General features: G+C 42.7%; 1 protein-coding gene across 1 annotated transcript in view; it reads left to right on the forward strand.

Annotated features, from left to right (window-relative positions):
- The window catches only part of GLI3 (GLI family zinc finger 3), a 407,618-nt gene that overhangs the window by 339,905 nt on the left and 40,181 nt on the right, over window positions 1-27,532 (forward strand). The window contains exon 12 of the mRNA XM_070728251.1: window positions 18,666-18,815. Coding sequence (XP_070584352.1) covers window positions 18,666-18,815 — 150 coding nt within the window. The remainder of the gene's footprint in view (window positions 1-18,665; window positions 18,816-27,532) is intronic.

Genomic DNA, 27,532 nt, shown 5'->3' on the forward strand with positions numbered 1-27,532 from the left:
GATATCCATGCCATTGAGGTCATCCCTGAGGATCAACATGGGCAGGGATTATACTCAATCTTGTTTGTTGTCCCAAAGACTTCAGGAGGATGGAGAGCATTTCTCCATTTCAAACAACTTAATCATTACATCATATATAAATGGCTTGAGATGCATTCACTTTCCACTATCTTAGAGAGTGTTAGGAAAGGCAACTTCCTCTCTTCCATTGACCTTACAGAGGCATATTTACATATTTACATATGCCTCTTGTCCTGCCCCATAGACAATTTCTGAGATTCCAATTTGTTGAAAATCATTATCAATATAGGTCAAATGCTGTTTGGGCTCTCATCGGTGTTAACATATAGCATGGAAAAGGGTGATGGAATGTTGAGAGAGAGCTAATTTGCATACTGGCATGTGGCCAGGTGTGGCAGTTGGAAGATTAGAATTCTTGGGGATTCGTGTGCTGACTGTTGGTGAATCTGCATCATAGAGAACAGATGAATACTACAGAAATATAGTTATATGGTCAAGTTGTTTATTTGTGTAAATAAACAACCCTAGAATATTTACTAAAATATTATAATATTATAATAAAATATTATTTATATTATAAAATATTATTTTATACTAAAATAATATTGCCCCTAGAATATTTACTAAATTGTTAGCGGCTCTCACCGCAGTGTTAGGGACCAAACCTGTGCATATGTCCAGTGTTAACTGAATTACATCCTGAATCAGTCATCATCTCCCTCTCAGGCTCAGGAGGACCTACAAACAACCATCCAGGTCCTGAGACATCTTGGGTTCTCCATTAATCTGAAGATGAGCCACTTGTCTCCCACTACCAGATTACTACATATCGGAGCCATAATAGACTCGATACAGGGTAGGGTGTATCTCTCCCCTGACCACCAGGCTAGTATTCAACAGTTAGTTACTACCATTCAGAGAGACTGGTCAGTGCAGATATCAGTATTGGTCAAGTTATTAGGCAAGATGGTATCCACCTTCACCATTGTTACACTTGTCCACAGTTCGGCAGAGTCTCTTGCTGAGGCCTGGAACAAGGCTGCAGCGGAGGCTCTCGACTGGATTGCGCTGTTGCGACCCCTCCACGGCACTAGACCCCATAGAGCTCCATGGTTCAACGAGGAGCTCCGGGAGTTGAAACGCCAGAAGAGACGTCTGGAGAAGCGATGGAGGAAGAGTAAGTCCGAATCCGATCGAACACTTGTAAGAGCTCATATTAAGACTAACAAAGTGGCACTCAAGGTAGCAAGATGCACGTATCATGCCGCCTTGATTGCATCAGCGGAATCCCGCCCGGCTGCTCTGTTTAGGGTGACCAGCTCCCTTCTTAACCAGGGGGGAGTTGGGGAGCCCTTGCAGAGTAGTGCCGAGGACTTTAACATGTTTTTCGCTGATAAAATGGCTCGGATCTGAATGGAGCTCGAGTCCAATTGGATAACAGAGTCGACTGACAATGAGTCAGTCAAGGTGACTGGGGCCCGTACTTGTCCATCTGTCTGGGAAGACAGCTTACATTAGAGAAACATCTTACATTAGAGAAACATCTTTCAGATGTGGCGAGGGGGGCGTTTGCCCAGGTTCGCCTGGTGCACCAGTTGCGGCCCTATCTGGACTGGGAGTCACTGCTCACAGTCACTCATGCCCTCATCACCTCAAGGCTCAACTACTGTAACACTCTCTACATGGGACTACCTCTGAAAAGTGTTCGGAAACTCCAGATCGTGCAGAATGCAGCTGCGAAAGCAATCATGGGCTTTCCCAAAAATGCCCATGTCACACCAACACTCCGCAGTCTGCATTGGTTGCCGATCAGTTTCCAGTCACAATTCAAAGTGTTGGTTATGACCTATAAAGTCCTTCATGGCACCGGATCAAATTATCTCCGGGACCGCCTTCCACCGCACGAACCCCAGCGACGATTAGGTCCCACAGAGTGGGCCTTTTCTGGGTCCCGTCAACTAAACAATGTCATTTGGCAGGACCCAGGGGAAGAGCCTTCTCTGTGGCGGCCCCGGCCCTCTGGAACCAACTCCCTCCAGAGATCAGAATTACCCCCACCCTCCTCGCCTTTCGTAAGCTCCTTAAAACCCACCTCTGCAGTCAGGCATGGGGGAACTGAGATATTCTTTTCCCCTGGGCCTCTACAGTTTATGCATGGTATGTCAGTATGTATGTCTGGATTTTATAATAAGGGTTTTTAGTTGTTTTATTATTGGATTGCTACATATTGTTTTTATCACTGTTGTTAGCCGCCCCGAGTCCAGGGACAGGGGTGGCATACAAATCCAATAAATAAATGAATAAATAAATAAATAAATAAATAAATAAATAAATAAATAAGAGTTTGATCTGGTGACACCTGATGAAGTGTACAAGGCCATTGGAGCTGTGAGTTCCACCACCTGTTTACTGGATCCGTTTCCCTCCTGGCTGGTCTCGGTCAGCAGGAGGTGACACGGAGCTGGGTCCAGGAGATTGTCAACACTTCTTTGGGGAGGGGGTCCTTTCCGGATCCCTACAAGGAGGCACTTGTGCGCCCCCTCCTCAAGAAGCCTTCCCTGGACACAGCTATTCTCAACAACTATCGTCCAGTCTGCAACCTTCCCTTTATGGGGAAGGTTGTTGAGAAGGTGGTGGTGCTCCAGCGGTCCTTGAAAGAAGCCGATTATCTAGGCCCTCAGCAGTCAGGATTCAGGTCCGGCTACAGCACAGAAACTGCTTTGGTCGCGTTGATGGATGATCTCTGGCGGGCCCGGGACAGGGGTTTATCCTCTGTTCTGGTGCTTCTCGACCTCTCAGTGGCTTTTGATACCATTGACCATGGTATCCTTCTGTGCCGGCTGGAGGGGTTCAGAGTGGGAGGCACTGTTCTTCAGTGGTTCTCCTCCTACCTCTCCCGTCGGTCGCAGTCGGTGTTAGTGGGTGGTCAGATGTCGACCTCTAGGTTTCTCCCTTGCAGGGTACCTCAGGGGTCGGTCCTCCCCCCCCCCTTGCTATTTAACATCTACATGAAACCGCTGGGTGAGATCATCCAAGGATCCAAGGGCATGGGGTGAGGTATCATCAGTACATGGATGATACCCAGTTGTATATCTCCACCGCATGTACAGTCAGCGAAGCAGTGGATGTGATGTGCCCGTGCCTGGAGGCTGTTGGGGTCTGGATGGGTGTCAACAGACTCAAACTCAACCCTGATTAGATGCAGTGGCTTTGGGTTTTGCCTCCCAAGGACAATTCCATCTGTCCATCCATCACCCTGGGGGGGGGGGAATCATTGACCCCCTCAGAGAGGGTCTGCAACTTGGGTGTCCTCCTTGATGTCCTCCATGTCTTCGGAGAGGGGCAGCATACAAATCTAATAAATTATTATTATTATTATTATTATTGATCCAAAGCTCACATTAGAGAAACATTTTTCAGCTGTGGCGAGGAGGGCATTTGCCCAGGTTCGCCTGGTGCACCAGTTGCGACCCTATCTGGACCGGGAGTCAGTGTTCACAGTCACTCATGCCCTCATCACCTCAAAGCTCGACTACTGTAATGCTCTCTACATGGGGCTACCTTTGAAAGGAGTTCAGAAACTTCAGATCATGCAGAATGCAGCTGCGAAAGCAATCATGGGTTTCCCTAGGTATGTTCATGTTACACCAACACTCCGCAGTCTGCATTGGTTGCCGATCAGTTTCCGGTCACAATTCAAAATGTTGATTATGACCTATAAAGCCCTTCATGGCATCGGACCAGAATATCTCCGGGACCGCCTTCTGCCGCACGAATCCCAGTGACCAGTTAGGTCTCACAGAGTGGGCCTTCTCCGGGTCCCATCGACTAAACAATGCCGTTTGGTGGGCCCCAGGGGAAGAGCCTTCTCTGTGGCGACCCCGGCCCTCTGGAAGCAGCTCCCCCCAGAAATCAGAATTGCCCCCACCCTCCTCGCCTTTTGTAAGCTCCTTAAAACCCACCTCTGTTGTCAGGCATGGGGGAATTGAGATATTCCTTCCCCCTAGGCCTATACAATTTATGCATGGTATGTTTGTGTGTATGTTCGGTTTTTAATAAGGGTCTTTTAATTATTTTAAATATTAGATTTGTTATATGTTGTTTCATTATTGTTGTTAGCCGCCCCGAGTTTACGGAGAGGGGTGGCATACAAATCTAATAAATAAATAAATAAATAAATAAATAAATTGTTCCCTGTGCCCATGTTCCTAGATCTCCAATAGTTTATTTTGCCTTCTCTGAGGTCTGGCCAGAGTACTTCTCCGGCCAGGGTGCATCTTCCACTGCATGTCATCAAATCTCTCACATGGTGAGGATTTCAGACTCTTTCCAACAGCAGCCTGTTTTAGGAATCAGATTGATTGGTCCTGACAATGGTTGCAAGTTGCAAGGCTGGAGTGCCCACATTGCTTCACATATTATCCAAAGTCAGTGAACCAGGCAGTACCAGAAATGCAGCATAAATTGGCTGGATCTACGGGCTATACATTTGGCCCTTTGCCATTTTAGTCCTCTGGCGACAGGCCATCATATTATGGTTAAATGTGTGGCAGAAAGTAAACTCTGGTGTGTTTTTACAAATGCAGTTAGTGAGGTTGAATGTGTATAGTTTTAAAAGAGTCTCTTTCTCTGTGTGTGTGTGTGTGTGTGTGTGTACATGCACATACTATATATATAATAGATAATGTATCTTTTTGTCTGCCTGTATATGTATGTACACATACTGTATGGTATACATACATAGAATTAAATAGTATATTTTGGATGTTTAGTAGTAATAAATAGACAGGGAAATTGTATCTTATTGAGGCCTTTGGGATGAGGAGAGACCAGGTACCCTAACCCTAATCCTTGATGTGAGTGACATCAAGTTGGCCAGGCCTACCCAGCCACATGACTGCCAAACCATTCCCACCTAGTAACATGACCATCAAGCCATGCCTACAAAATAAGTCATGCCCACAGAGTGTAGTAAAAAAAGTGGAACCAACCCATGCCTCCAGGCACCACCTCACTCTGGATTTTTCCCTTTTCCACTTAACAGTGGGGATGCAACATAAACCAATACTATATTTTACAACCATAGGGAAAACAGTTTCTGTTATAATCCAATTTGTACCAAGATTCAACCTTTACAGATTATAGAGCTGTAATTGTTTACTTCTTACTGCTCTACGTGATAGATATGGTTCCATATAAAGACATATATGCTGTAATTGATTTCTTGCTGACTTCATCTCCCAACTAATTTGAAGCCATGTATTTAGTACTTTAAGTTATAGATTATTATTTACATGCAGTCTTAAATTAAACTTTAAGTATCTTCTTCATTGTGTTAACTGCTTATTAACAATCCCTTTACTTTGGCTCATTGATCTTTTTACTCAGCAGTACATCTGCATTGACTACTGTATTTTTCAGAGTATAGGACACACCAGATAAAAACATAAAAGATTGATGGCAGAAAAAGACCTCATGATCCATTTATTCTGCCCTTATACTATTTCCTGTATTTTATCTTAGGATGGATATACGTTTGTCCCAGGCATGTTTAAATTCAGTTACTGTGGATTTATCAACCACATCTGCTGGAAGTTTGTTCCAAGCATCTACTACTCTTTCAGTAAAATATTTTCTCATGTTGCTTCTGATCTTTCCCCCATCTAACCTCAGATTGTGCCCCGTTGTTCTCGTGTTCACTTGCCTATTAAAACTTCCCTCCTGAACCTTATTTAACCCTTTAACATATTTAAATATTTCAATCATGTCCCCCCTTTCCTTTCTGTCCTCCAGACTATACAGATTGAGTTCATTAAGTCTTTCCTGATAAGTTTTATGCTTAAGACCTTCTACCATTTTTGTAGCCCATCTTTGGACCCGTTCAATATTTTAATCTTCTTTTGATTTTCTTTTTTGGTTGGTTTAATCCAGGTTATTTGTCCAACAAAGAGAAAAGTTCTAAGAGTTACACCTTCTCTTTTCCCCTCAAAATGGCGCTCACGTTTCAGATCAGAAATTCTTCATTATTTTTGCTCAATTTCATCATTTTTAATTTATAAATCCAGTAAATGTAGTAAGGTAGTTTCCAGATCAAATATGAAAGTTTTTTTTTCCTTTTTAAATAGGGTATCATTCTACGACCACATTTGTACTTCTGCAGATAATATACCCTTAGTGTTTTATTTCCCTATCTTCTTTTTTTCACTGTCAAAACTCTTTCATTTGTGTCTTGACACTAACAGTTACGTCATTCACAATAAAGCATGCACACATGGCTTATGTGTAAAGCATGTGGATCGCCATTTTCAAAGTCAGTGTTTTCAAAATTTGTTTTGGATGCTTGCTTTAGCTCATGTATGGATTTTTGCAAAATACATACACATGTATGTCTATTACATACTAATGTATCTGTTAAACTCAGAATGATTATAATAGAAATGCATCATGTGACTTACACTAATGTAGTAATATTTCTACAACGCTAGTTCATGACTCATAAAAACATAGAAACATAGAAGATTGATGGCAGAAAAAGACCTCATGGTCCATCTAGTCTGCCCTTGTACTATTTCCTGTATTTTATCTTAGGATGGATATATGTTTATCCCAGGCATGTTTAAATTTAAATGTTTCGATCATGTCCCCCCTTTCCTTTCTGTCCTCCAGACTATAAAGATTGAGTTCATGAAGTCTTTCCTGATACGTTTTATGCTTAAGACCTTCCACCATTTTTATAGCCCATCTTTGGACCCGTTCAGTTCTTTTTGTAGGTGAGGTCTCCAGAACTGAACACAGTATTCTAAATGTGGTCTCACCAATGCTCTATACAGCGGTATCACAATCTCCATCTTCCTACTTGTTATACCTCTAGCTATGCAGCCAAGCATTCTACTTGCTTTCCCTACCACCTGACTGCACTGTTCACTCATTTTGAGACTGTCAGAAATCACTACCCCTAAATCCTTCTCTTCTGAAGTTTTTGCTAACACAGAACTGCCAATAGCATACTCAGATTGAGGAATCCTTTTCCCCAAGTGCATTATTTTACATGTGGAAACATTAAACTGCAGTTTCCATTGCTTTGACCACTTATCTAGTAAAGCTAAATCACTTGCCATATTACAGATGCCTCCAGGAATATCAATCCTATTGCACACTTTAGAGCAGGGGTCCCCAAACTTTTTACAAAGGGGGCCAGTTCACTGTCCATCCGACTGTTGGAGGGCCAGACTATAAAAAAGCCCTATGAAAAAGTAAAATACCAATAGAAAAATAATGCATCAATTAATATATTTCCATAAATTATACTTTTCTAAAATTTCATTCAATATTTCCAAGCTCAATTAATTTTCAGGCACTTAGCATCTACTATTATTAACTTTCATCAATCTTCTACATTTCCAAGTATATTTTAAATGCATAAGGCAAACTCATAAAATCATACCCCTTGTTTATCATATGTATCTTCCATTAATTTTACCTATGTAATTCTATAGTTCTAAAATTCTAATCCAATTTTATGAATTAATACATCCTAATATTAAACAACACTTAAATATATATTTTACCAATATTCCATAGTCAATCCATATTTAATAATCAATCATTCCTCCTCAAATTTCTACCACTGTTCTCATTTCTGGGTACATCTCCTGTCTCTCTCCCCCTTTTCTCTCTCATTTGTTTCTCATTTCTCCCTCTTCCTCCCCTTTTCTCTCATTCCTTCCCTCTCTCACTTCTCCGTTCTTTTTCCATCCCTGTCTCCTTCCCCATGTGTGTGTGTGTGTGTGTGTGTGTGTGTGTCTGTGAACTCTTGAACTATTTACAAAAACAGGTGAGGGCTGGGGTTTTTTTTTCTGTTATTACTTGGGTGCTTTTTGCCATATGCTTAAATCAAGAGTCACTTCTCTCTCTCTCTCTCTCTCTCTCTCTCTCTCTCTCTCTCTCTCTCTCTCTCTCTCTTTCCCTTCCTTCCTTCCTTCCCTCCCTCCCTCCTTTTCTCTCTCCCTCTTTCTTCCCCCCTCTCTTTCTTTCTCATTTCCTCCCTCCCTTTCTCGACACAGCAGAGCTGTTCGCTTTCCCTCTCGGCAGGAAGGGGAAAAGGCGTGTCTCTCTTGCCTCCGGCTCGCAAGGGGGCTGCTGTGGCCGTGGCTGACCACCAGGGGGCTCCATCCGCAGGCGGTGCTGCCCTGGCAGCCTGTTAGCTTTCAAAGGGAACTGAGCATGCACGTCCAACTTTTGCCCATCTCCGCTTCTCTTGCTCCCCAGCCGAAAAGGCATAAAGGGGGAGTGGAGGGAAGGCTTCCCCGGTGTCCGTCCCCTCCCCCCACCAGCTTGTTTTGTTTTAATTAACCAGAGGGACCAGCCTAGAAGCAGCCCCAACACTGCGTGTCACCCTCCTCGGGCTTGCAAGCGGCGCCCCCCGCCCCTGTGGCACAAGGTGAGCACAGCGGTTATGGGGTTTCTGTCGTGGCAGCAGGGGCCCACTGATGTCCAGCCCGGCGGCGCCAAGCAAAGCTGGCTGCCCGGGGAAGCAGCATGTTTGAAAAGCGTGCTGCTTCCTTGGGCGGGCGGCTTTGCTGGCAGGCGCAGGGCTTGATGTCAGCGGGTCCCTGCTGCCCCGACAGCAATCTCCCGACCGCTGTGGTACCCGCCCCCCAGCAACAGACAGTTAATGGCGCTGAAAGCCATCCGCGGGCCGGATAAATGGCCTCCATGGGCCGCATCTGGCCCCCGGGCCGTAGTTTGGGGACCACTGCTTTAGAGTCATCGGCAAATAGGCAAACCTTCCCTACTAAACCTTCCCATGTGTCACTCACAAACATATTAAAAAGAATAGGACCCAGAACAGACCCTTGTGGCACACCGCTTGCAAACAAGGCACTGCTCAGAATACTCACCATTAACAACAACCCTCTGATATCTACGCTTTAGCCAGCTGCAAATCCACTGAACCATCTAGGGATTAAGTCCAATCTTCACTAGCTTATCTATCAGCTCTTTAAGTATAATGATCTTTAAACTTTGTACCACTGAAATTTTAAAGAATTTTGGAAGCAAAATTTAATCAATTTAGCTACCTTCATTATTTTTCTTATACATGTTCCAATAATATATCAGGAAAAATACAAGGACCCTCAAAATTAGGTATGCAGTCTAAATACTTTTGAATCATCTCTTAATATTTCTTTTTTCTCTAATTTGGGGACCTTTCTGGGAGATTCTGGCAAGGAATTCTAAAAGGATGTATTTACAAAGATACATAATTAAATAAATAGAATATATCACCAGTTATTGCCTTGTCAAGAACATGAATATCAAATATTTATCACTGCCAGGGTATTTCAATAAAATTTCATGCAATTTATAATTCAGATTAATTTCCAAATTTCAGTTCTTGCAATCTTCAAGTAGCAGAGGTGTCCTATATTTACTCTTTATAGCACAATCTAACATGGTATGGGGACCGCCTTCTGCCACACAAATCCCAGTGACTGATTAGGTCCCACAGAGTTGGCCGTCTCCAGGTCCTGTCGACAAAACAATGCTGTCTGGCGGAACCCAGGGGAAGAGCCTTCTCTGTGGCGGCCCTGACCCTTTGGAATCAACTCCCCCCGGAGATTAGAACTGCCCCCACCCATCTTGCCTTTCACAAACTCCTAAAAACCCATCTTTGCCGCCAGGCATTGGAAATTGATTCCCCTTGGCTGCTCCGTTTTATGTATGGTTTGTTTGGGTTGTATGAGTGTTTTTAAATCAAGGGTTTTTAACTGTTTTGCTTTTTTAATCATTGGATTTATATTTTGTATTCCTGTTGTGAGCCACTCTGAGTCTTCAGAGAGAGGCAGAATAAAAATCTAATAAATAATAATAATAATAAATAATAATAATAATGGAAGAAGACTATGAGTCTTGAACTCAAAGGCAGAGGAATAGCACCAGACTTAGAGGATAGTGGGTAATTTTGATATTTAAGATAAGATTACTAGAATTTACCTCTTTAAACAATAGGAAATAGTAATTGTATTCAGAGATTTTGGATAACTTGATTTATTTTAACATTGCTTCAAATATTATCAGAATTTACCAGTTAATACTGAATTACTCCAACTCTTACTACTTTGAAGTATTTGAATGTAAAGTTAAGTGGTGGTTTATTTTGAATGCCAAATGCTATTCGAAAATGCTGTTCGGAGAGGGGCGGCATACAAATGTAATAAATAATACTACTACTACTACTAATAATAATAATAATAATAATAATAGTAATAATAATAATAATTTCCAAATTTCAGTTCTTGCAATCTTCAAGCAGCAGAGGTGTCCTATATTTACTCTTTATAGCACAATCTAACATGGTATAATAATAATAATAATAATAATAATAATAATAATAATAATAATCCAAAGTGCAGACTCTGTAAAGAAACAAATGAAACAATCGATCACATACTCAGCTGCTGCAAAAAGATTGCACAGACTGACTACAAGCATAGACATGATGCTGTGGCACAGATGATCCACTGGAACTTGTGCTGGAACTACCATTTACCAGTGGCAAAGAACTGGTGGGATCATAAGCCCAAAAAAGTGGTCAAAAATGAGCAAGCAAAACTACTGTGGGACTTCCGACTTCAGACTGACCGAATTCTGAAGCATAACACACCAGACATCCTGATTGTGGAGAAAAAGAAAGTATGGATCATTGACATCGCAATCCCACGGGACAGCAGAATTGAGGAGAAGCAGCTACAGAAATTAGTGAAATACGAAGATCTAAAAATCGAGCTGCAACGACTCTGGCATAAGCCAGTGAAAGTGGTCCCAGTGGTACTTGGTGCGCTGGGCGCAGTGCCAAAGGATCTCAGCGGACATTTGAAAACTATCGGAACTGACAAAATCTCCATCTGTCAATTGTAAAAGTCCACTTTACTGGGATCGGCAAACATAATTCGCCGCTACATCACACAGTCCTAGGTGCTTGGGAAGCGCCCGACTGGTGGTGAAATATGAAATCCAGCATTGTGATCTCGTTGTATTGATAATAATAATAATAATAATAATAATAATAATAATAATAATAATAATAATGGTCATAAAATATGCTCTGTGAAGCACTGCATTAAACAGTTCAGATGCTTATTTATAGCAGCTGTCCATTGCTTCTTGCCACCACCACTATCACCACTGCCACCAGCCTTCCTCTCTTTTACAGCTAATAGAAAGATTCATGATTCTTCATGGTTGTCTATCTAGTGTCCGACAGAACTGACTCCCCTTGCTAAAGCAATTCACTATCTATAATTGATATCCTTCTAAGGAATGGGGTGCTGACTGCAATTGACAGGCTTTGCTAAAAGCACTTAAATCCTGACAAGTTCTGCCCTTCTGGTTCAGTTACTGAGCTACACAGCTGGAATTCCTAGGTTATTTGAGCTTTGAGCAAAAGAATAGCATGTGTTTCACATTAGCAAATCAGAAAGCTGGAGAGTAGAACTATGACCTGGACTGCTGGATTTCCTATCAATCTCATTTACAATGCATAACACTTCTAAAAAGATTACCTGTTCATACAACCACTGAAATTTCTTCCCTCCCTCCCTTCAAAGAAAACAATAAAAATGCTGTGTTGTTTAGATTATGTTTATCATTCCTCTCTTTAATTAATTTCTCTTGCCAGAAGATACTAAAATTCTGAAAGTTTGTTTTAAAAGATATAATAAAATTACTTCTGAGTCCAGAACCTAATAAGTCATGGCATATTCTATTCCTTCCCCTAAGTCTTATATTTATTGAAACTCATTTTTTTATCTCTTAAATTACATGGGAAAAAAATTACCAAAAAGAGGGAGTAAAATAAATGTTTAGGGAAAATAAGGGCAGAAAGGAAAGTTATTATTTAGTGTGAATAAAATGGCACTGAAACATTTTTCCTTGTCACTGTTGCTGGCATAGCGTAATAGCATCTCATTTAAAACTAATCTTGAAAATGTGTTATTCAATGAGAATATACGTGTTTTTCCTTCATTTTTCATTTTCACATGTCACAATAGCTCCTTACTTGGCGGAAACTTCATTGTACCATATTTAAGTCAAAAGAGCATTAACGCTATAACTACAGAACTATTTTTTTTACCAGTAATTTCAACAGAGAAATCAGATGACTGAAATTCTAGCTTGTTGTACAGAACTAATGATTCTATATTATGCACCCCTATATTCACATTAGATACATTGAACATTTAATTAATGCTAAATGATCATTTTTATTCTACCTCTACACCAACCTGTTGCATTTAATTCCTATAGACCAAATTGGCACTATCTTGCTTTTTTTCTGTTATATTATAGAGTAAGTTGGACTAACAAAAGTTGGGTTGAATTAAAGTTTAGGCCTAAATGTTTTAAACTTTAGTAAAGCTGTTCACAATAACCACAGAGTATATTTGTAATCAAATCAGATCTTTTTGTTGCTTAAATATACTTTGCTCAAAAAAATAAAGGGAACACTCAAATAACACATCCTAGAACTGAATGAATGAAGAAATCTCATTGAATACTTTGTTTTGTACAAAGTTGAATGTGTGGCAACAAAATGAAATTGATTGTCAATCAGTGTTGCTTCCTAAGTGGATAGTTTGATTTCACAGAAGTTTGATTTACTTGGAGTTAGTATATACTGTTGTTTAAGGGTTCCCTTTATTTTTTTTGAGCAGTATATTTGCCATTTAAATTTCTTCTCAACACAGGCAGAAATGGCACCCTTTCACATGCACTACCTTGATGGGAAAAATTTCTCCCTTTGGTTTTAGATAAAAGTATAATTTCTGAATCAAAGCTTATACTGTGGAGTAAGCATAACACTGCTTTTTGTTAAATAGTGATTTTTTTCATGAAAGGTTCTTTTTGTTGATTATACTTAACACTCATTCCTTTGTATTTGCAACATAGAAAGAATCATTATACATGTCTGTGTTGTCCAAATTATAGTAATTCCTTTTTTCAAAGCTAAAACAGCATACTTAAAAATTGTTACTTCATTTGTATAGGTTCACAGTAACCCCAGGTTGTCAATAGTTTAATTTATATAAATGAATTTTCAGGTGATTCCTGAAGAGATCGCAAGTCAATAAAATGGTTTTTGCATAGACAAATGTATTATACATTGAAATTTTGTTCTTGGTTTTTATTTATAAATTACAAATAGATGGAATCAAGCAGATTCAAGGATAGTGTGTTTGAATATTAGTTACCGTATATACTCGAGTATAAGCCGACCCGAGTATAAGCCGAGGCACCAATTTTTGCCACAAAAACTGGGAAAACTTATTGACCCGAGTATAAGCCGAGGTTAGAAAATGCAGTGGCTACTGGTAACTTATAAAAATGGAAACCAATAAAATTACATTAATTGAGACATGTTTTAGAATATTTATTTTAAAGAAAACCAGTAAACTAGCTCTGTAAATTTAAAAGAGGGTAAACAAATTAACAATATTAACAATAAATTAAAAAGTAAAAAAAGTAGCTCAATCAGCAACAAAGCTAAAACCTAAGAGTTAGAATCCTTCAAAACTGGATTCCTTCTCATCATTAATTGGATTTACATTATTGTTCTGTTTTTATATATGCTGTCAGCCACCCTGAGTCCTTGGAGAGGGATGGCATACAAATCCAATTAGATAGATAGATAGATAGATAGATAGATAGATAGATAGATAGATAGATAGATAGATAGATAGATAGATAGATAGATAGATAAATCTGTATCCAAAGAAGAGCTTCAGCATTAGCTGCTGTGAGGTTATCAGCATGACCTCCAACTCTGTTATTGTTGTTTGTTGATTTTGTTGTTGTTTTTGTTGTTGTTGCTGCTGCTATATTTTGTCCATGTCAGCCACATGGTCTACTAATGAGTCTACAGAGAGGGGCTGCATACAAATCTAATAAATAATAATAAAAATAAATAATAATAATGACAAGAAGCTAAGTTCACCAGTTTCTTCCAAAGCCAGGCTGAGCCTCCAAGATTGTAAAAGTTGAAGCCAAGTGATTGTAATTCTCACCGGCCCAGAGTTTACAATGAAGCAACCACATTTAGCTGGAGAAAAATATGCAGACTCATCTATTATGCCTTAATGATCCCTTAAGCCCTTTGCTGAAACAGGGAACTGGAATAATTGCTAAAGGAGAGAACAGGAGCCAAACTGCACCTGGTGAACCACAAACACGTGCGGTGCGGTTTTGGTAAGGTGGATTTTTTCCGACAGGCTGGTCTCCTGAATGTACGGCTTCGACAGGCTATTTTAAATGACGAAATGACAGAGAACTTGTCTTTCGAAACACCGTGAAGCGGCTGTGGGAAGGGTGAGTTGCCTCCTTTCCCCGGCACCAGCAAAGTTGCCAGCCAACTGCTCCGACGGCGTGCGAGAGGGGAAAAGCCGGTGAGGTCGGGGGGGGATTCCTGCTTCATGAGTCCCCCCCCCGACCTCACCAGCTTCGCATCATCTTTTCCCCTCTCGCACGCCGTCGGAGCAGTTGGCTGGCAACTTTGCTGGACCCGGGGAAGGGAAGGTAGCTGCCCTACCCTTCCCACAGCCGCGTCACTTGGAGCCCCCTTTTACTTCCCTCTTGGAGCTCCTGTCGGCATCTTGCAGCTGCCTTCCCTTCTCCGGGTCCAGCAAAGTTGCCAGCCAACTGCTCCGACGGCGTGCGAGAGAGGAACAGACGATGCTAAGCTGGTGAGGTCGGGGGGGGGGGACTCATGAAGCAGGAATCCCCTCCCCCCTGACTTCCCATCGTCTGTTCCTCTCTCGCACGCCGTCGGAGCAGTTGGCTGGCAACTTTGCTGGACCCGGAGAAGGGAAGGCAGCTGCAAGATGCCAACAGGAGCTCCAAGAGGGAAGTAAAAGGGGGCTCCAAGTGACGCGGCTGTGGGAAGGGTAGGGCAGCTGCGTGCGAGGAGAAAAAGGCGAGGGGAAGCCGGCGAGGTGGAGGGGGGGAGAGAGAAAGGGCGCATGCAGGCACCCTCTCTCTCTTCTTCCCCGCGACTGCCCCGATGGCGTGCGAGGGGAAAAAGGCGAGGGGAAGCCGGCAAGGTGGAGGGGGGGAGAGAGAAAGGGCGCATGCAGGCACCCTCTCTCTCTTCTTCCCTGCGACTGCCCCGATGGCGTGCGAGGGGAAAAAGGCGAGGGGAAGCCGGCAAGGTGGGGGGGGACTCGTGAAGCAGGAATCCACCCCCCGACCTCACCATTGCCTTTTCCCCCTCTCGCACGCCATCAGAGCAGTTGGCTGGCGCCTTTGCTGGAGCCAGGGAAGGGAAGGCACCTGCAAGAAGACAGAAGCTCCAGCTCTAAGAGCAAAGGCAAAGGGCTGGCGTCTTTGCTAGAGCTGGGGAGGAGGCAACTGCCCCACTCTTGCCACAGCCGCTTCGGTTGGAGCGCCCTTTGCTGCCGCACTTTGCCCTTTCCCACACCCGCCCAAGCCAGCAATGTCTGACAGGCTCCCGCGGTGCGCCCTCTTGTGGTGATCCGGCGCCCTCTTGTGGTGACCCGAGTATAAGCCGAGGTCGGGTTTTTCAGCCCATTTTTGGGGCTGAAAAACTCGGCTTATACTCGAGTATATACGGTATATAAAGAAGACAATGGTTGACAGTAATGGTTACCTGTTTAAGAATTATTGAAAAAATGTAGCTAATCATTGGAATAGTGATGTTTAAAAGGAATTTGTTTTTTTTTTATATTCTTGGTATGTTACTTTGGATTTTTATGTTGTTTGACTCCTAAATATTTGACTCTGAAGCTCACAATGAACTTTAGAGGAAAGGGCTGTTATTAGCTTTTTCTGTATTGCTTTGTTGTTATCATAGTGTAATAAATTCAGCAGTTTTCTTTTTGGAAACTCATATTTTATTGTGACTTTTGTTCAAGGTGGTGTATGTCTAATCTTCAAAATAAATGGGTGGTGTCTTTGACAGAATAGGTAGATGCAGTGTCTTGTAGTGTAGGTATACTATTTTGTGGTATCACTAAGGCTGAGATGCTGCAGTTCTTAGAGAAAGATAAAGTAGTCAAGCTGAAAATAAAACAAAGCTTTAACTGCATTCTTCCTTGTGTTTAGCAGAGATAAACTTCAGTGAAGTCTCAATGCTGCCCGTTTGGCTTTTGGCAGCAGTTTTAATTGGTAAAATGCAGATTTTTTTTTTGATCAAGAAAGGATTATTCTCTTTATCAGTTGGAAGCATCTTATTTCAAGATGAAAAGGCTTTACTGAATTACAGATGCCAACATTTTTTACAAAGGGCTTTGGCGATTGACATTTCAAAGAGAAAGTATGATTTATTAGCCTAGAACTGGGTTAGGTTTCACTGATTTGAGAAATGGCTAAATATAAATTGCCTTGTGTAATTCCCCAGGTTTTTAAAATATATTTTCTATATAAAATATAAAGTAGTATGTATCGGGGGAAAAGCAGAATTAGGAAATAGGGGGAGGATGCAGAATGAGAAAAGAAATTAAAGCTATCTTGGCAGAGATTTTTACAGTAGTTTGACTGATAAGGTGGCAAGGTAAAGATTAATAAGAGCCCTGTTGTTATCAGTACTTACTGTCTGTTCAGCATGGAAATTATTGATTAAATAAAAATTGCTATTAGATTGTGATGTGATCCATAATCACAAAAGTGGTGGATGTTCCACTTTCAGATTCTGAGCCATGCATCAACTTTCCCCTTTGCAGTAATTTATATTTTGTTGATATCTACACTCATTAGCTTTTACCCTTTTCTACATGTCTCAGGGAAGTGCTAAAAGACAGTTGTAGAAAATAAAATGGCAGGAGGAAAATTCTGTTTTCACAGGGAAACAAATTAAATAGCTAAGCAATGGTAATCATTTATCCACAATTTTTTTAAAAAAATTCTTGTTTATTTAGAATTATTTTCACATTCCTATATGCATTATGAACAGCCATACCCATAACTAAATATACACTAACTAAGCATTGCTTGCCTGATATCCTGAAGGGGATAACAGTAAAATCTGACAGATGATCAAGATACACCTTCAGATCTTGAAATAAATCACTTTATATAATGCTAGAAATATGAATAGCTTCCTTTGTTTATTTCTACAACAAGATGAAGTGACAGAGTGAATTGCATCTCTTCAGATTGTAGTTGCCATATACTTTTGATTCTTCTATTCTGGGATTTGCTGTTTGCTAATCCATTTGGAGATAATTTAAATTTTACAATTGTAAAATTACAGTAATGACATCTTGAATCAAAATCATTAAAATGTAAGTGTTAAATAATATTTATTTAATAATAATAATTTATTTATGAATTACTATTTATATTATTTCCAAATTCTACTATCTCATTTTGCCTGGTGTTTAAATCAAATCTATGATACTTATTTTCTAAAGGATTTCTGGCTTTCATGAGTAGAATGTATGTATTTTGGTCATAAACACATTGGAATTTACATGCTTATGCTTTGTGTTAACCAATGACCTTGTGTGGGTGTCTGGCAAGCCTAGAGGAATCAGTTGCAAGATTGTGGAAGCATAAACTGTTCCAATATTTATAGCTTCTAATATATACCATCTAAATTTTTGGTTATTTTTAAAAATACAGTATTATAAGGTGACTGACAATAAGACTGCTAAATATATAAAATTATTAAAATTATTTGATATAACTGAAGTTATAATTATCTAAAACCAGAGTTGTTTAGTTGTCCTACCGATATAATTTGATTGATTTATTGCACTTACTCAAACTTTTTGGAGGTAATATTAAATATTTGGTTGTTTGCTCAATTAGACCAAGTGTGTACAATCCTAGCTTATACACTTAAGCTAAACATTTAAACAATGCAGTATTATCTACTAACATTGATTGTCCAGCTGAGATTTTTTTAAAAGCAAAGATTCTTTTTTTGGGTATAATATTTTTTATTTTTCTCCACCTTAAGATAAAACATATGTAAATTAAAAAAAACCACAATACCAATATTCAACCATATACATATGCCAAATTTCCATATCATTTATGTGCGTTAAGGATTTTCTTTACTTTCTACTTTCCCTTTCTCCTCCTATAACTTTATCTCTCCAACATTTAAACAAGTTAACAAATACTAAAATTTAAGAACAAAAATACCCCCCCCAAATATATCCTCAATATCTATCATTCTATAAATCCCATATTCTTCATTATTTATGGAGAGAGAGAAAAGAGATTTTTTTTCCCTCACTCAAACATTTAGCTGATTACCTAATGAAAATTGTTTTCCCATATAAAATAGTTTTCATAAAAAGTAATAGTAAAATTAGTAAAAATATGAAAGTAATGAACTAATTGCTGTTGGAAGTTCCAACTTTAAGGTATGTGGCCATTAGGCAAAACATGTGACCACTTCACTTAGGACAACACTTTTGATAGTCCAAGTTGAGTTGTTAGGCTAGGACAATACTGCTATTAGGTCAGAATCTCATGCTTCTCCTGATGTGCTATGCTCATTTTTGTTTCAACTCCCCTCACCTTTGTTTTTGGTGTCAAATATACATGTAGTTATTTGTATGTAAAATAATGCAACATGAGTATACAGTAAACAAAACTCTCTTTTTTTAACCACATAGCATATAAACAACGACCACATACATGGGGAGAAGAAGGAGTTCATATGTCGATGGTTTGATTGTTCTCGAGAGCAAAAACCATTCAAGGCCCAGTACATGCTAGTTGTACATATGAGGAGACACACAGGAGAAAAGCCACACAAATGCACTGTGAGTAAACACTGTTATAATAAACCAAGAGGTGCCTATTGATTTGCTTCCTTCTTTGCTTCCTTCTATTTAAATACAGTGTGGTGCCATTAAAATGTATTTAAAGTAGTATACAGAAAGTCATGTTTGTATTTATAAATTATCTACATCTGCCAATAACATTGATTTCATTTGATCGAGAGTATATTGTAAACAATATGAAAGAAGTATTTCAAACTGGAAACAGCTGAAATGGGATTGAAAATGAAACAATGGATATTATTTTTATTTATTTATTTTTTGTCAAACAATAATAGGATGATAATTTGTACAAATAAACATTAGATAGGTTATGATAAAAGTAATGATAGAAGATAGAACAGTAGGACAGGGACTGTAGGCATGATGGTGTGCTTATGCACACCATTTAAAGACATTTTAGAAAGGGGGAGAGGTCAATAGTAGATAATCTAAGGTTAAAGGTTTTGGGGATGGGAGTAGAAACCACAGAGTCAGGTAGAGCATTCCAGGCATTGATTACTCTGTTGCCGAAATTGTATTTTTTGCAGTCTAGTTTGGAGCGGTTGACGTTTAGTTTAAATCTATTATGTGCTGGTGTGTTGTTGCGGTTGAAGGTGAAGAATTCGCTAACAGGTAGGACATTATGATATATGATTTTATGAACAATAGTTAAGTCGGAGACATCAGAGTTGTAAGTTGTCTCATTGGAGAATTTCAAGTCTGGTGGAGTAAGGTATTTTGCGACAGATGCCAAATAATAATAATAATAATAATAATAATAATAATAATAATAATAATAATAATAATAACAACAACAACAACAACAACAATAACAATAATAATAATTTATTAGATTTGTATGCCGCCCCTCTCCGAAGACTCGGGGCAGCTCACAACAGTAATAAAAAGCAGTATAGCAATAGAACAAATATAATAAGAAAAAGATATATAAAACCCCAACAATTAAAAACCATACGGCACATACATACCAGACATAAAATATAAAAGCCTGGGGGACATGAAAGCTGAGTAAAAGTGTCACTTTATTAAAACATAAAACATAAAGGCTTGCAGAGGTTGCTAAATGGGGCGGAAATCCCTGACTAACATACCTGGGCAACTAAACGGTTGCCTACGCCCAGCCCTGAAAGCCATGCCCAAGCGTGTGGGAGGGCTCATCCCGATGACCTGGAACAGGAAATGATGTGAGTGAGCCCCAAGGGCACTCCCTCTCCAACGCCCTGGTTATGTAGGCAGCTTGGGTTGTGGAAAAAGGGAGCCCATCATCTTGCAAAAGATGCGCAAGAAGGAACACACAGTTGCTACTGATACCCTTGTCTGCCCTGTTACTGCCATAGCAGGTGGTCAGATCTCTATCTTGACCCCTGACCCTCCCTAAGCCTGCTTCTGCAGGTCTGATAGGAAGATGTCATTCCTGACATCCGATAAATGAACCCCATTGTCCCTGTACAGGTTAGGCACATGCAAACGAATGCCTGCGGGCCTGATCACTACACCACCAATAGATGTAAACAATACTGTAGCTTCTTAAAATTATTTTTGTAGGAGAATAAAAAAAACATAGGAAGAACGGTTGCAGAAACTAGGTATTTCTCCACTGCAGCTGGAAGGAGAGTCCAACATAGGGTAGTTTACCAATCCTATTGGTAGAGACTGAGTTAAATATTTACATATTAATTGAGTACCTCCCCCTTGTATCCCCCATGAGCTCAGTTTTAAAAACTCAGTCCAAGAGTAGAGACTTACTGAGTTTGAGCTTAGGAAATTAGAATTAGTAAAAATAAGGAAATAATTAATAAAATGTTGTAACCTGTTTAATCTTCTGCTTTGTCTTTCAGATTGAAGAAGAAAGAAGTGGAACAGATGGAAAGGGGTCCCTGCCCTCCGCGGGCAGCACCCCCAACGATCCTCCTCAGGGGTTTTGTATTCCCTCCGAGGGAACACCCCGCAGAGGAGCATCCAGCCTGGGGTCCCTGGCCTCCGAGGCCATACTAAGGCTGCGGGCCGAAGGTGGGGGGGGTCCGCCCCCCCCCACTGGGAGGCTTGACATCGCTCCCAAGACCCGGCAAGGCTCGCCGAAAGAGCGATCAGCTGTTCGGCGGCGAGGAAAAAAGCCGGCGCCGAAAAAGTCGCCGCTGCAAGAGCGCGACCACTGAGACCACCAGGCTATTGCGGGCAGCACAGGTGAGAGCCAGGGCGACCACCCTGGCGTAGACCGCCACCAGCGGCAGGGCAAGAAGCGGCAAGCCCGGAAAGACCGTGAACGACACGGGCACCGCCATCTTGGCGAGAATCGTGGGCGGGCGCAATTAGGCGCGAATAGGCGGCATTCTGGTGGCAAGAGTGCGAGAGAGGGCTATTAGGCCCCAGTGCGCAGGCGCAAGAGGTTAGGTAGCCGGGGCGCCATTTTGGTTCGAGTTGCGAGGGCGTGGAGCCAAATTTACTGTTTCCCCGGCATTAACTGTGAGTAAACATGGAAGAACAGGCCGGGACTGACAAGAGCAGCTTCCCCGCTGTCAAGGATAAGGGCAAAGGGAAGGCAAAGGATAAGACTAAAGCCTCCCAATCTTCCAGCTCCTCATTAAAGGAAGCGGAGAAACGTATTAAGGCCCTTGAAAAGAAACTGGAAGCGGCCCTGCAGCCCTCCCCCACAGGATTGCCCCTTACACAGCGGCAGCTGATGACCCCTGATCAAATGACCACCCAATCTCCCTTGGGGCTACTGGGATCATGCCAACAGGGGACTGGTCGCCTGATAGACAATTTCTACCTATATCTCAGGCCATGCCATCTCCTGGCGCTTCCTGGACCAGACCGGGGTCTGCAGGTCAATCGGTCAGAAGCCTGCAGGGGCCTTCGGCTACATTTACCCCCATGGCAGCAGGCTTAAGAGGTCCATCTGGCTCCTGGCAACAGATGCCACCTGACCTACAGGAAATCATTGCCAACGTTTACTCACAAGGCATTGCAACAGGGGTGCAACAAGGCGCTAGGCCCCCGCAACAGGCTCCAGAAAGAAACCCTTGGTCAGTACCGCCCCCTTCCGGTGTGGGGTTGCTGATGGAGGAACCACAGTTTGAAGAGAGTGACAGGGAATATGACTGGTCAGAGGACGAGACAGCACCAGAACAACCACCAGCCGTAGGCCTGTTCAAACCGGCACTATTCAGAACCTTGCTCTGTAAGGCCAAGCAGGTGATGAACCTAGCAGGCGCACCTAAGGCGACTGACACCGCTGACACGACAAAAACTTCAGAGGCTCTCCTCAAGGAGTCTCAGCCCGAGACTGAACACTTCCCGGCTTCACACATATTTGTAGAGGGAGTCAAGCGGCCTTGGCAGCACCCGGCGGCTGCGCAGGGGCCTTCGAACATAGAGCGGAAGTTTTACACCTTCGATGAGGAGGTAGAGAAACTCCTAGAGTTCCCGCCAATTGACCAACCGGTAGTGACACTTGTCTCCAGTGCGTTGGTGCCAGAAGATAGGAAGGCGGAGATATTGCTGAGGAAGGCACATCAGGTGTCCGGCTGGGGGTTCAGAGCGGCTGCCGCGGCATCATTCATCAACAGGGCATCCATTATGTGGTTGCAGGAAATGCAATCCAGGCTCAGGCCAGACGACGTCCGCCTCCATCAGGACCTGAGCAAGCTGCGAGCGGCAGCGGAATTCTCGGCCGATGCCACCCTCCATGCGGCAAATTTCTCGGCTAGAAGCATGGCAACCACTATGTCGTCACGACGCCTTCTCTGGCTGAGAAATTGGCCGGCGGACTTGAAATCTAAGTGGCGGCTGGCCTCAAGCCCGTTCCAAGGATCCATGCTGTTCGGGGAGAGTTTGGAGAAGGTCCTCATAGAGGACAGAGACAAAAAGAAAGTGCTCCCCAGGGCTAATAGGAGACAGGACCGTAGGTCCGCCCCATACACAAGGCGCCAGAACCCTCGCTGGGAAGCCACCTCAGGAATGGGTCAGGCCCAAAGATCTTTTGTTCCGGGCCAATACAGCCAATACAACCAACCGACCTTTCGATCCGATCGGGGATCATTCCAGGACAGACCCCGAGGCTACCAACAATCGAGATGGCCATTTCGGGGAGGTAACCAGAGAGGTTTTCGTCGCTCCAAGTGACTCAGCCGAGATGCCAATAGGAGGGAAGCTTCAACATTTCAGTCTCTCCTGGCAGCTCACATCATCCGACAAATGGGCCTTGGCCACGGTTTCACAGGGGCTTCGGTTGGAGTTTGTCCAACCTCCACCAACCCGCTTCCTTCATTGCCCCGTAATACGGGACTCACAAAAGAGACTACAACTCCGCGAGGAGATCAAACATTTATTGGACATTCACGCTATAGAGCCGGTACCTTGGCAGGAAGAAGGCAAGGGGTTCTACTCAGTGATCTTTATAGTACCCAAGGCCTCAGGGGGATGCCGGCTCATACTGAACCTAAAACAACTGAATGTTTTCATAAAGTACAGGAGATTTCGAATGCATTCCTTGCAGACAATTATAGCTTCCATACGATCCCACGATCTATTAACATCCATAGATCTCAAGGAAGCGTACCTCCACGTGCCCATACATCCAAGCCATCGGCGGTTCCTCCGCTTCTGCTCTGAGGGGAAACATTTTCAGTACAGGGCCATGCCTTTCAGCCTATCGTCGGCCCCTCGAACCTTCACCAAACTGTTGGACATTTTGACTGCAGACCTGCGTCAGAAATCAGTCCGGTTGATGGCTTACCTGGACGACATAATCATTTTGTCCAGGTCCCCATCGGGAGCCAGAACCGACTTGGACAGGACTGTGCAAACACTGGAATCCCACGGTTTCACAATCAATATGGAGAAAAGTCACCTGTCTCCCACTACCAGATTGCTACATCTAGGAGTAGTCATAGATACCTTATCGAACACGGTATCCCTTTCCCCGGAGAGACAACGCACCATACGACAACTGATCTCCAGCATTCAGCACAGCAGGAGAGTTCCACTGGCGTTGTTATCCAAAATCCTGGGGACTTTGGTGTCAGCCATAGGCATTGTCCCTTGGGCCAGACACCATATCCGAGACCTACAGTGGTTCTTGCTTCCAGCTCAGAGAACCAGGAGGAGTCACTGCGGCAGGAAGGTCCGTGTTCCACGGGCAGTCAGAGAGTCCTTGAGATGGTGGACATCGCAGGCCTTAAGCAAGGGGTCCCCCTTTCGGCTTCGAAATCCAGTAACCCTTACGACCGACGCCAGCCTTTTAGGATGGGGCGCACACATTGGACATCACATGGCCCAGGGCCTCTGGTCAGACAAGGACTTGGAGCCAGTCAACATAAATTTCCTTGAATTGAGGGCAGTGTTCTTGGCCCTCCAAACGTTTACCCCACTAGTGCGGGACAGACACGTACGGGTCCTGACAGACAATGTTGCAACCAGGGCCCATCTAAACCACCAAGGGGGCACGAGGTCACAACGCCTCATGGAGGAGGCCAACCACCTCTTCAATTGGGCCGAGAATCACTTGGCATCCTTGACGGTCGAACATATTGCCGGCGTCAGCAATACTCAGGCGGACTGGTTGAGCATGACCATTCTAGATCCGTCAGAGTGGAGATTGGACCCCGCCATCTTCCAGCGGATGACTCAAAGATTCGGCACTCCCTCAGTGGACCTGTTTGCAAGCCAGCGGAATGCTCAACTTTCCAGGTTCTACACACATTTTCCGGATCCAGAGGCGGAAGGGACCAACGCCCTTCTCTCTCCTTGGCCACCCGGTCTACTTTATGTCTTCCCTCCCACCAGTCTCATCCCCAGGGTGGTGGAGAAGATCCTAGAGGAGAGAGCGGAGGTGCTGTTGGTGGCACCTCACTGGCCTCGACGTCCATGGTTCTCCGACCTAGTGGCACTATCGGTGTCACCACCGTGGAGGATTCCGGACCGGATCATCGCCCTCAGTCAAGGGAACTTACAACATCCGGATCCCCAGTGGCTACATCTAACCGTGTGGCACTTGAGAGGAGCAGGCTGAAGCAACAAAAGTTACCAGAGAAGGTCATTGATACAATACAGGCAGCACGACGTCCATCGACTTCAAGAATCTACCAGGTGACTTGGTAAGCGTTCTGTAAATTCTGTGAACAGCGTCGTTTGAATCCGAATGAGACATCGGTAATTACAGTGTTGGAATTTCTGCAAATGGGGATAGAATGGGGTTTAGCCCCTAACACCCTAAAGAGACAGGTGGCAGCCCTTGCAACTATGATACAAGTTCCAGAGGCACGCTCCTTAGCCTTTCACCCGTGGGTGAGGGATTTTCTACGAGGAGCTACAAATAAACGCAGCCCGCCAGTACGAAGGTTTCTGTCATGGGACCTTACACTAGTACTCAGAGCATTGACCAAACCACCGTTTGAGCCTTTGAGGTCCATTTCTTTGCGACTGCTATCCATTAAAACAGCATTCCTGGTCGCAATCACGTCGGCACGCAGAGTGTCAGAAATAGCGGCCTTATCAGTTAGATCGGACCTCTGTATTTTTTATCCAGACAGAGTTGTGCTAAGATTGGATCCCACCTTTATACCCAAGGTGAATTCTACATTTCATAGGAAGCAGGAATTGATACTCCCTGATTTTTGTACTCATGGAAACCATCCATCTGAATTGAGATGGCACAAAATAGACGTCAGGCGGGCTCTGAAAATCTACATCAGACGAACGGAAACGTTCAGGAAATCTGAACAATTGTTCATTTCATTCTCGCCACATAAGATGGGACTCGGTCTGTCTTCTAAATCTATTAGCCGATGGCTCAAAGATTGTATCACGGAAGCTTACAAGGCTAGGGACCAGACCCCACCATTAGGACTGACGGGTCACTCAACACGGAGTGCAGCCGCATCAGCTGCCTGGTCCACGCAAGCATCCATAGAAGATATCTGCAAAGCCGCGACCTGGGCGGCTCCTTCAACCTTTGTTAAACATTATAAGTTGGATTCCTTTGCCTCAGCGGACGCAGCGTTTGGAAGACGTGTTTTGCAACGAGTTTGTTCTTCCACAACGTCCCTGACAAGACCTTCTCCCTCCCATGGGCCTTAATCTTTGGCATATCCCATGTTGGACTCTCCTTCCAGCTGCAGTGGAGAAGGACCGTTGTACCTACCTGAACGGTCTTCTCGCTGCACTGGAAGGAGAGTCCAAACCCACCCGGCACTGTTAAGTTCAGGGACGCCGGAGTTGGGGGAACTTGTTTCGTTGGATAGTTGACAATAAAAATTGGTTATCCTCTTACATTGTCTTCGTTTTTAAAACTGAGCTCATGGGGGATACAAGGGGGCGGTACTCAATTAATATGTAAATATTTAACTCAGTCTCTACCAATAGGATTGGTAAACTACCCTATGTTGGACTCTCCTTCCAGTGCAGCGAGAAGACCGTTCAGGTAGGTACAAGGTCCATCTAGTTTAATGGGAAAAAAGGACCAGGGGAGACATGATAGCATTCTTCCAATATCTCAGGGTTTGCCACAAAGAAGAGAAAGTCAACCTATTCTCCAAAGCACCTGAGGGCAGAGCAAGAAGCAATGGGTGGAAACTAAACAAGGAGAGAAGCAACTTAGAACTAAGGAGAAAATTCCTGACACTTAGAACAATGAATCTGTGGAAAAGCCTGCCACCAAAAGTTGTGAATGCTCCAACACTGGAAGTTTTTAAGAAGATGTTGGATACCCATTTGTCTGAAGTAGTGTAGGGTTTCTGCCTAAGCAGGGAGTTGGACTAGAAGATCTCCAAGGTCCCTTCCAACTCTGTTGTTATTATTATTATGTAACTTTTCCTTCCAAAATGTTTTTCATTTCTTGCACCTTTCTTCCTACCCTTCCTAAATCTCTCTCTCTTTTTTTAAATTCCTTCTTTTATCATGACCAAAAACTTCTTAAAATATCTTTAGGAATGTTATCAAACCTGTTATCTTAATCTTCATTACAATATCATTATAATTTTCTTAATAATTGGGATTTTATATATTATTTCAAAACAATTTCTTAAAGCAAACATCCATATGATAAATATTCAGATTTTCCATTTAAAGCATACTTCATATGTTAAAATCATTACTATCTCAATAGGTCAGTAAATAACAATTGGGGGTTACTCAATCATTAATTGTAAAAGTATAGTTGGAAGAAAAAGTTTAATTACACAATTATCCCCACTTGAAGCAACATTTTATTACAAAATAACCTCTTCTGTTACTAGAAATTAATCAAATTTAAATGGGTAACTTACATTTTACTTGTAAAATATGTTGCTGGCTTGCTGACTTCTAAACAGGACTTCTATAGTCCCTTTTCATCCACCTTCCTTCCTTCTGAAAGTCCCTTCAACCCTCCTGCCCTTTCCCCCAGTGCTTCCTTTCTACGTAGAGGAGGAGCTGTGATTGGTTCAGCCTGTTGCCAATCAGGCAGCTCTCTTAATGCCTCCTTCCTGTGTAGAGGAGGAACTGTGATTGGTCCAGCCTGCTGCCAATCAGGCAGCTGAGGGGTGTAGCCGGCTGGACTGTAGCAAGAGCTGAAGCAGCCGTGCAAAGAAAAAAGCCTCGTGTTGCCAGAGCCATCAGGTTTCCTTCATCCCTGCCTTTCACATCCGAACTGTGCAGCTTTGGAAAATGCTGCATGGGAGTTTTCAGGTCAGTGAAAGTCAGTGACTCGAGTATAA

Source organism: Erythrolamprus reginae, chromosome Z (genome assembly GCF_031021105.1).
Source record: "Erythrolamprus reginae isolate rEryReg1 chromosome Z, rEryReg1.hap1, whole genome shotgun sequence".
In the NCBI taxonomy this organism is placed as follows: Eukaryota; Metazoa; Chordata; class Lepidosauria; order Squamata; family Dipsadidae; genus Erythrolamprus; species Erythrolamprus reginae.